This window comes from Sphaeroforma arctica (genome assembly GCF_001186125.1).
Source record: "Sphaeroforma arctica JP610 unplaced genomic scaffold supercont1.33, whole genome shotgun sequence".
In the NCBI taxonomy this organism is placed as follows: domain Eukaryota; class Ichthyosporea; order Ichthyophonida; genus Sphaeroforma; species Sphaeroforma arctica.
The window spans coordinates 135,190-146,869 of NW_014040525.1; the positions used below are offsets into that span (position 1 = coordinate 135,190).

General features: G+C 40.7%; 1 protein-coding gene across 1 annotated transcript; it reads right to left on the minus strand.

The window, feature by feature from the left end:
- Positions 1-665: 665 nt before the first annotated feature.
- On the minus strand, positions 666-11,680 carry SARC_00941 (hypothetical protein; the record flags this gene model as incomplete). Its single annotated transcript, XM_014305366.1, has 11 exons — positions 666-1,129; positions 1,742-2,139; positions 2,742-3,205; positions 3,824-4,184; positions 4,534-4,681; positions 5,298-5,400; positions 6,002-6,619; positions 7,680-7,828; positions 8,161-8,384; positions 9,460-9,593; positions 11,612-11,680. The coding sequence occupies 11 exons, from the start codon at positions 11,678-11,680 to the stop codon at positions 666-668; spliced, it is 3,132 nt and encodes a 1,043-aa protein (XP_014160841.1).

Consider the following 11,680-nt stretch of genomic DNA (forward strand, 5'->3'; position numbering starts at 1 on the left):
TAGATATATAGATATATATCTATATATATAAAAGTATATGTATATAAATATATATAACTATAAGACTATATATGGATATATCTATACACAAACATATATACATACATACATAATAAATATTAAATAAATATAAAGTTACATATGTCTGTGTTGGGCATTGTGATACACACACATATATATGGTCACACATTCAAATGTATATTTATATGTATATGTAAGCATATGTAAGTATATGCTGATATATACATTAATAGACATATATATATATATAGATATAAATATATACATATATACAGATATATATATATATATTTATATATGTACGTATCTCTATCCATAGGTATAGCTATAGATAGAGATATATATATACATGCACACACACACAAACATATATCTATCCGTATATATATATATATAATATAGATAGATATACATATATATGCATACATACATATACAACTTATATATAAAATTGTATATATAATATATATATATATATATATATATTTACACACACACACATATATATATATATATATCCCTTGTTGTAAAAGATAGACGCAGCACTCCGAAAAAATCAAAGACATTGTTCAATGCCAAAACAGACCGTCTCTGTAGCTTGGAAGAATACATCAACTGTTTAATATTTACTACACTACTCCTTATCAATACCTCCTACCACCGCTGCCACGGCCACCGCTTCCTCCCTGATACCTGTACCCACCCTGTTGTGTACCATTCTGATCAGAATTGTTGCGGTAGCCACCTCGCTCTGGGTTTTGCGGCCGATTAGACCCCATATTATTAAAATGGTGACCCCCACGCCCACCAGGGCCTCCGGAATAACCCATACTTTGATTATAGCCTGCCCCTGCTTGTCCACCCGAGTGCCTTGAGTTGCTATAACCACCACCACCACCACTATATCCGTCACGTGGTTGCTGGTAGCTCTGTCCTCCCCGGTTGCTGTGGTGACCTACATATCCTCCGGTCGGCTGGTTGTACGAATACCTGCCGCCCTGTTGCTGGCTACTATGGCTACCGTAGGTGCTATTGTTATGTCCCCCGCGTGGCGGGTAGTTGCCGTTGTTGTTGGCCGGGCGCCGTTGATAGCCCGACGTGAAAGCATCTACAGTCAATGATTACGAGTATGAGTGGAAAGTTACATACTGTAATTGACGTACACATGTGCCTAAGATTCGTGTATAATGATGCATATGTACATTGCGACTGTTTGTATGCAGTGATATTTAACACACAAAATGTACATTCACGTGAGTACGCTATTTGTGCTCCTCATAGCCTCCTTCCTGATAAGTCAATTACAGCCTACAAAAATTCGCAATCACACCTCAGCTGAACTCAAGCCTTAGTCATAGGTTGATTTACAGACGCACGTACTTTCCGCTTTTACATACGCATGTAGCACTTGTTTCTCATAGCCTAGTCCCAATTGGTCACATCACAAACAACTGCATCACTCCAAAGTACATCATAAATACTTGTACCTAAATTAAAATCTAGAATTAGAAATAGAATATATACTTGTAAGCGCATACTTGTACATGTTCACTGTTCCTCAGAGCCAGAGCCTTGAGATACTACTACAGCTTACAACGATATTTTATGATACAGTGAGTATAGCATATCCCAATTCCTACGTCTCAATCTATACCAAAATCATCTAGGGGGATGTCACATAAAAACAAACAATACATCTGCATATGAATAAAACACATACTCTGCACTTCCACATGTGTGTGCTGCATTTGTTCCTCGTAGCCCGGACCCTGCTGGAAGTTCCTTCCACCACCGCCCATCTTATGGAAGTCCACCTGATTCTGTCGACCGCCCTGGTTGCCATGGTTACCATACCCTCCACGATCTCCTCCACCTCTTCCCCTACCACCGCGACCACGACCACGTCCTCTGCCGCGACGTGCCGCTCGAGACCCTCCTAAACGCGCCAGTTCTATATCGGAAGGCCCGGTCTTTTTCTCGGGAAAGTTGACCCCAGGCAGGATGAGTGACATGGAATAGTCTGGGTTGTCGAGCTTGGGGTTCTCGTAAGTCACGCTGATGGCGTTGTTAGACTCGATGTTCGGCAGACCTTCGCCCGTGAGAGGGGAGTAGTACACGCTGAGATGGGGAGAGAAAATTAGAAATAGATGAGCAATGGTGAAGTTCGCAGATGGAGGCCAGTAGAGCTAAAGGGGAACGGCACACAATTATGGTTATGCAGCCCAGCGTGAATGTACATTCACTAAGAAGCGGGTGCTGGTATCGTCAAGTATGATATCATTCACATCAGCACATGATTTTACAATAGGACACATGCTTTTGTATAGGTCCATGTGTACCAATACGTAACTCGGATCGAACAAGAAGGAAACGAGAACAAAAGCAGAGTAATAGCCCAGTAAACGCTCAGACACGATTGTCACTAGGCATGTATTTTGTGTACATACATTAACGAGGTTCACAACCTTAAGAAAATTGAAAAAAACACATATGTATACCTCCCGCTTAGAACAGACTCGGGAGACATACCAATCTGTCAGGTCGTAACCTCTGATCAATCTTCAGCGATACATCGGTCTACACGACTTCGTACATCTCACATTGAATCGGTCCTAACAAAATACATATATATATATATACATTACTACACACATCCATCCATCCTACACACATGTAGCACGAGGAAAATGCCCCCGAATAATATGGGAAAATATACATACCTCCCCGGCAGCACAGCCTCGGGATCCTTGCCAATCAGCCCGGTCATGCCCTGGGCCACTGCTGGGACAATTTGCAGTGTCACGTCGTTTTCGGGGATCTCGTACACTTTACAGAACGAATCAAAGGCCGTGCTTCGACCGCCACACATCACATAATCCGTGCCCAGAGTGTTGCGTTTTATCTCGTCCTCATTAAGTGTGTCGTACACGTCTTTCAGCGCCTCTCTGAGCCTGCTTTCGTCCATAAAGGGTAGCAGTACCACACCCATCCACTCGAAGCGTTTGCCGTTCATGTCGACCTTGAAATCTGTGGGATAGAAGTCCAAGATGGGAGAGTCGGACTTCCACATGAGGTTGGACCATGTTTCGGGCAGGAAACGCTTACCGCTGGAGGCGGGTAACACACCCATCAGCTGCTCGAGGGCCTTGAAGGGCTTGCTTCCGGGCTCGAATTCCACCCGCTCCTGTAAGTAGGTGTTGAATGTTATACAAGTTTATAAGATATAGATATCGATATCGATATAGATATAAGTGTAAGTATAAGTAAACGTGTTCCAACTGCTGTATAACCGTCAGAATATATGAACAAAACTGACTATCAAGTGTCATGTGCTATTGGAGATATACGTGGGTCTATGATACCCATTGGCCCATAAATAAAACCGGATACTCGTTTTTCGGAATGGTCCATCAAGCAGAAAAGATACCGCATTTGAATCAAAATACTTTGGAGCAATATCTAATGCGAACATCTAGTCTTAGTACGGAAAGTACCAATGCCACGAACAGAAGCTCATGAAATGAAAAGTCAACACACAGCACGTACCAAAAATCAATGTGAAAACACGGCTGCACCCTGACTGTGACGCATGCTCGAATCAAAGCAGTGTCACAACTTGAAAATATCTTAATTGTTGCACAAGTAATATCCGATGCGAAAGGTGAGTAAAAGCACCGAAAATGTCACGATTTACACCCCCAGAAGTCACAAGCCAGCACCCAACACAGAACTACGAGTAAACAACTGGAACAACTATATATGTAAATTCAAAGGAACGCACACTAGTATATTGAAAAAATACCTTAATTGTTGCCCGAGCGATATCCGATGCGAAAGGCGAGTAATGGTACGGGAAATACCACGTCCACGACTTACACCCCAAGAAGTAATAACTCAACACCCAACACAAGCCATCCATGAAGCTCTGCGAAAGCGCATTCACATGCTCCATATCATCGGCCGTGGTCTGGAACTTGTTTCTATAGTAACGGTCTTTCCACCCGGGTTCGTGCATGCGGACGTTGTCCTCTGGTTCACCCTCGTCACTGTCATCGTCTGGCGCCTTGCGCTTCGTTCCCTCAGTTGGAAGGTTCTCGTCCGCCCCAGGGACGGTTGTGTCAATGACTCGGATGCTGTCTGTCGAGACAGAGGATTGGTCATCGCTGTATGTAGAGAGATATACAAGGATAAATTCAGGTATGGGAACGATTTAGATATAAATTGGAAGCAATCTTTACAATAAACGACAGTTATTTTCGAACTGTCCAGCTTTTTGCACAAAAATATAGGGGGTGCTACCATGGAACCAAAAATCTCAATTTGTAGAGAATCGAAGAACTATCAATATATATATAGATATATAGATATATAAATAAATATACATATAAATATACATATACATATAAATATGCTTACACATACACACACATATTTATACATACGCATATACATATACATACATACATACACACATACAGATACAAGAACAGGTATAGATATATACAAACTTACGTGAGTGACTTCTTAAGCGCAGCCGCAGCCGCCTTATTGGCATTTTCGGGTTTGCTCTGTTCACGTTCTTTCATCGCTTCAAAAGCCGACTTCACCAGTCCCTTGTTCTCAGAGGGCGCATTTACTGGTTTGGCCTCGAATCCCTCCGCTGTTCCAAAAATGGATTATAAACAAGATAAACAGAACGTCTTCATCAGATGTGTACTACTATGTACTCGTGTATGGGGTGGTGGCATAATTTGCCAATTTGCGCGAGAGTCCACCCGACAGCAAGCAAATAATGGCCGCTCTGCATTTTATGATCACAGCTCCTACAAACGATTCAGATCTATTTCTGGCTGCCAACAAAGCATGTGGTATACTGACAACAAAATAGCCAGTACGTCAAAGATGCTGCTCTAGCCTACCAATACACACATCACATGGGTACATTCTGGTTTTATCCTGTGAGACCAACTGACATTATACTCTTTCACCAGACGGAAACACGATTTCAGCCCACATGATCAATCACTTGACTGAAAGTGCAACAAGGCAACACGGAAATATGCTAATGGGTACGAAATGATTTTTTGTGCAGCCGATACGTACAAATGTGAATGTGAATGTGAATACGATCTATATATATATATATATAAAGATAAATATATATATATCGATAGATATAGATATAGATATAGATATAGTTATAGATATAGATATAGATAGATATATAAATATTATGCAGATGTGTAGATAGGCAAAGCTAACACTGGTAAACATACCTAACGCTATATATTGTTCACCCTCAGCCAATTTCTTGCGTTTCTTATCCGCCTTCTTTTGATTGCGGCGGTTACGGTTACGGTCTTCTTCCTCTTTTCGTTGCTGGCGAGATCCGAATTCCAAAATTTGTGCATACAATTAAAATCGGGAAATGCCAAATATATTGCGACTCTAAATACAATTCTTTGTGTGTGCAACAAACGCAAAGCAAATCAGACCAGACCTCAAATACAGCGAAGACTCACTAGGAGACAAGCGACCTCAAACTCACCAATCACCAAATCAACCCGATTGCACAACAGTCATCCGAAACATGTGGTAGCTTACAATCGATAACTCGACAGTACAAATCACCAAAAAGAAAAGAAAAAAAAGTGGCAAATGACAAAACAGACACAAATCACCCAACACACACCTACAAAAATAAACAAATACTTGAAATAAAAACAGATAATACGAGCCTCCCAAATCCCAATACATACCTTTGAAATACAAATTTAGCATAAAAATTGAACCCAACCCAACACAGGGTTTAGGTACCTTTAGTTGCTATATAACATGCCTAATGTTTACGGTTTAGGGTCACCTTGACAGCATAAACTTACCAGATACTCGAAATAAAAATAGATTTGAATCCCCCAGATATCATTACACACCTTAAGAGTACAGATTTAAAATGAAAATTGAAACCAACGCAACAAACCTTGAAGATCTCGTCCTCTCGTTCCCCAAGATCCTTGAAGAGGGTCTGCACCCGGTGACAGTTCACGGTCCCATTCTCCGAGATGAACCCCCCCAACCTGGGCAAGGCCTTCTTCCAGATGTCTACCAGGAGGTCGATCGCCCCCTCTCGGATTTCCAGCGACGGCATGTGCGGCAAAAAGTCATTGCCCACAAAGAAGCACATGAAGACCCAGTCGTCGTACGCACGCTCGACATCGAACGCGAAAGGCAGGCCAGGGACGTAGAGTTCGTCCTCCAGGTACTCACGCAATACGTTGATGCGGATAAACAAGAACGTCGCCTTGATGTAGATAGGGGGTAGGTTAGGGTCGCGCATCTTGCCCTCACACTGGTCAGGGAAGTGCCCGATATTGCCACACTTCATGCAGGGTTTCTGGTTCATCGGGAGGACCTCTTCTCTGAGCACGTGGAAGTGAGGCTCGTGCGTGCCCAGGGCCAAGAAAATCAGATCCGCATCGGCACCATACAGACAGTGCATGGTGTTGGGGTCGTGCGACGGCCTGGCTCGTTGCTTGCGGATGTAGTCGATGATCTTGTGCTCACCCTCGCCGGGAACGGTAGCATCGGAGAGGATAACCTGGGTATAAATGTATGTGTGTATATGGGTAAGGGGCTATGCATACATCCACCTGAGAGATTGTATGTGTGGTACGGGTATGTGTGATGAGTTACAGGGTATGTGCGGTGCTGGTGTCGGGATCGAGTCAGGGCTCCGCGCAATACTTGCAGATGTAGCCGTTGATCTTGTGTTCGTATTCGCCAAAAAAAAAACCCCCTCCCTAGAAAAAACCCAAAAACTGCCAGGTAGATGGTCTGCGAGAAGGCAATCGCTAACACAATATATACATATATATATATATATGTATATATATATATGCATATATATATATATATATATATGTGTGTGTGTGTGTACATGAACATGAACATGAACATAACATGTATACGTATATACATATATATACATATGTATATAATATATATATATATATATACATATATATATATATATATATATTTATATATATATATAGATATATATATATATAAAGTTATAAAGATATATATATATATAGGTAGATGTATAGATATATAAATATATGTAGATGTATAGATACATAAATATAAACCAAAAGCGTGATCAGAGAATTGAGGACAGTGAAAAGATGATATAACGACTCTTTGGTACTGGGCAACATATACGACTGTATTTAAGCTGGCAGGTACATTTCTAGAATACCACTTTCGGGTTTATACACTAGATCTCGTAAACAATCCAGGCGGGATGGGCGATCACTCTCTAATAGATACGGAAACACATCATATTGCTCCGGTACGCTGATTCGTCCAGTATTCCATATTCACACAATTGTGGTTCAAAGTAGATGTACACACATAAGAACATATGAATATACGTACATATACATACATACATACATACACACATACATACTTACATACACACACACAGACACACACATATATATACATATATATTAAATACATAAGCATACACCATACCTTCACACCCTTCCATACGGGCGTGCTCTATCGCAGGTGTAATAAAGTGCGCCATAAATTCAGTACCAGGTGCAATGCAACTATATATATAGCACATACATACGCAAACACCATACCTTGACACCCTTCCAGGCGGGGTGCGTGCTCGCTCTCTCATGAATGTAATACCGTAAGCACTCACTGAGATGCGCCATGAATTCAGTACCAGGCGTAATGCAATTGCGATCAAAGTCGAACTTCTTCTTCTCCGGGGGCAGCGTAAGACCTGATAAAGAAAACAAAATAGAGATGACCAAATAAGTATATCAGTATAAGTACGCTGTTTAGAAAAGATACAACGAGCAGAGATACAATATTCAAAACTGGTACTAGGTGGTAAAACTGCCGGAGACTACAAGAAAAAATAACCTGCGTATAAATGCAGCCGTCATGAGAAACACCCCAAAGAATCATTCTAATGTAGTTCCCCTCCTATATAGCATATACAGTCTACTACAACAGCCAACTTCGATACAAAAGGGTTCATATACAGACACACTTTGCTACACACAGAGACCGCACTATGCCATATATAGAACGGCTACAAATAGAACACACCTTCGCGAATCAGTCGGTTGCGTTCTTCCTCTTTCTTGATCTTATTCTCCTCAGACTCCTGGGCAGCACGGAAACGGCGTGAACGTTGCTGGTTCATCTTGGCTCGGGGTGCCACACCATCGACAGCCATGTACAGTATGCGCTTGGGACGCACAATGTTCATGATACGATCGACATACTCAAAGATCAAAGTGATCATCTCATCCTCGCTTGTGGGGGTGGGACTGTGGAAGTCAAGAATATGTGTATAGACAGGGGATCAGTGGCACGCCGGCGTGAATGTGTGATGTTTGAATATATATGTTTGTGTAGCATTTGCTAAGCGATCACAGTCATATCTCATCCTCGCTTGTAGGGGTGGAACTATTGAGGTGATCCCCAGCAGTATAGGGACGGAGTATACGTAAGTGTATAAGATAAGGTTAACGGCATGCAAGCTTGAATGTACAATGCACGTGTATATATGTATGTGGATACAAACATAGGAATTACAGGCAAATCTCATCCTCGGCTGTGGGGGTGGTGCTGTAGAGTTGAACCTCAGAGATACAAGGAGGCAGTATATATATATATATATATATATATAGATGAGATAATGAAAGCGGCATACGGGCTTGAATGTACGATATCTGAGTATATTTTTACGTGAAAGAGTACATTGGAATCACAGTTATATCTCGTTCTCGCTTGTGGGGTGTGCCCGTGGATGGCCGGAATGGGAGTAGTATGTATGTGTGTATATATGAGAGAAGTGGCATGCTGACACACACATATATATATATATATATATATATATATATATATATATATATATATATATATATATATATGTATGAATCGAGATACCTATACATAGGTGTACGAGTGCTCAAAGAATTAAGCCATATCTCATACTCGCTGGTAAGGGCGGGGCTGTGGATGGCCGGGAAAGAAGAAATACTTATGTATGTATACATGAGATTTCATGCAGAAGTTAATGTACAAAGTCCAGATACATTGTAAGTGTACGAGTACTCAGCGATTAAAGTCAGATCTGGCCTTGCTTGTGGGGGTGGGTTGAAAAATTAACAAAAACAAATGTATGTATCCATTATTATATATATATATATATATATATATATAAGCATTTGAATCTATTCGATACACTCGAAGATTGGTGTGATCTTTGTCTCGTTTATGAGATAAGGACTCCAATTCCCGCCACAACACTTGATGCCTATCGCCTCTTGATCCCTTTAAGAGTATATGAGAACGTACAGGATATTACATATAATCACTTGATAGACTCGTATCACATACCGATCCTCGGGGTGGCAACAGGGGTGAATGATACCATTCATATCCAGATAAAGATTGTCATATTCAATGCCGTTGGGATTTGGTAGCGTCTGGTCCACGGGGATCTTTTCGCCATCGACTGTTTCACCTTCAATCTGCGTGAACAATACAAATGAAACTGGTTTGCATGTATACGTGCATGTGTGTACAAATACGTGCAAGTATTTTTATGTTTGTGTATGTGTGTGTACTTGCACGCGTGTGTACAGGTGAACTTCCATTATAAGGCCTTTCTTGATGTGTGTGTAAAAGTGAGTACTTAAGATCGTACAAGCATATGCTCGAGTATGAGTACGTGTCCGAGCACAGGGAGTTTGCGAAGTACACTATGGGTCCAGTCATTTCTCATTTGTACATCAAACAACCACGCTGAAAGTACAGATGAACACAAAGGGATATTGACATACAGATGAATAATTTACCACGCACATATAATATCATGAGCTAATGAAACTTTGATTCGAGAGCGTGTATCTCGGATACTTGAGAAGCGAAACAACCCTGTCACCACCGCTAAGCAAACGATGAGCATATCTTATAACAGATTATGCTCACTTTATAAACCAAGGATGTGTAGCAAGCAGCCAATATTGTGCTCTCGGCTAAGATAATGGTGGACTGGTTGATAGCTCTATATGTGTTTTGCCAGTTCATCATAGATCGGAGAGTTAAACACTTGGCCGTATCTCGATATATATCCCAAATATAGAGCACTCCACAGGTACATATTTGACATGTACCGAACTGTAGAGCACTACAAAGGTGCAGAGATATCTTATATATATCGAACTGTAGAGTACTACACAGGTACATCATCTAAACATATATACAACTAGAATAATACTTAGAAATTGAACATACGATGTCTACAGGCACACCTAATTCTATATCCAACTGTAGAGAACTACGCAGGTTCATACACATCTGAATATTCAACAGTAGAGTATTACATAGGTACTGAGATGCGATGTCTGCCACATTATATATCTAACTGTACAGCACTAAGGTGCGTACACATCTGAATATCCAACTGTAGAATACTACATAAGTATTGGAGATACGATGTCTACAGGCACACCTTATTATATATCTAACTATAGAGCACAACGCAGGTACATACACATCTAAATATATATCTAACTGTAGAGCACTATATATGTATTTGCGATACATTGTCCACAGTCGCATCTAATTATTTTCTAACTGTAGTTCACTTCATGGGCAAGTGGGGCTTGACAAGAAAGATTCGCATCTAACAAGAACAAGATGATGTGTATAGCAATCTTACCGCGCTGATAAAACCCTCATGAGCTACTATGAAGTGACACACATGTCAACTAGTATTAAAACGAATCAAAGATATAGCACCTTCGCGAAACTGTTGCCAAAACAATGGAAAATCCGGCGAAGTAGCACAAGAAACAACCGAAGTGTATCGGAAGCCAAGGAAATATCGCATGCGCAATTATAATATTTGATGATCTTAGCCAGACCGCATTATATGTTGGTCATAGTCAAACTATCATGCAATATATCTAGCGATATGATACGTCACAAAGTGTGGGTACAAGACTTAAATCAAAGTTCAGAATCAGTTCAGGTAATCAAATAAACCAGTCTTTGAAGAACTATCGCGTCATTTAACAATTACTATAGATAACCACCACGGATGCGGAGACATATCTTGAGTCATAGCTCATAAATCGGTTCAAATTGTGTTGTGCGTACGCTGAACAACTGTTTGAATTCATTGTATTGCAATAATAGTCAATTCGAAACAATCACACAATATGATAACTACTTTGAACATAACGAATTGGGTCCATGACGTGAGTTATAGTTTAGATTCCGTACAGATTGTGTTGTGTTGTGTGCGTCTGAGCCTCTATTCAGATCAAATCAAATCGGTTTGTGTAAGGTGCGAAAGGTATTTTATGAAGTCATGTTTATATGATTTGCAAACAAGGTTTGCACAAGTCTGTAACACTGTAGCACATGTACACCATTACAGGTATAGGGTAAGTATGAAATAGCATGTGCCTGTTAATATACATTTAAAATGTGAATACAATCTTATACTTCTGTCAATATTCTTACATATACACACCCTTACCTCCTGAGCAGGAACGACGATCTTTTCGTACTTGTTAGACAACCATCGGAAGAATGCTGGAACTCCCAT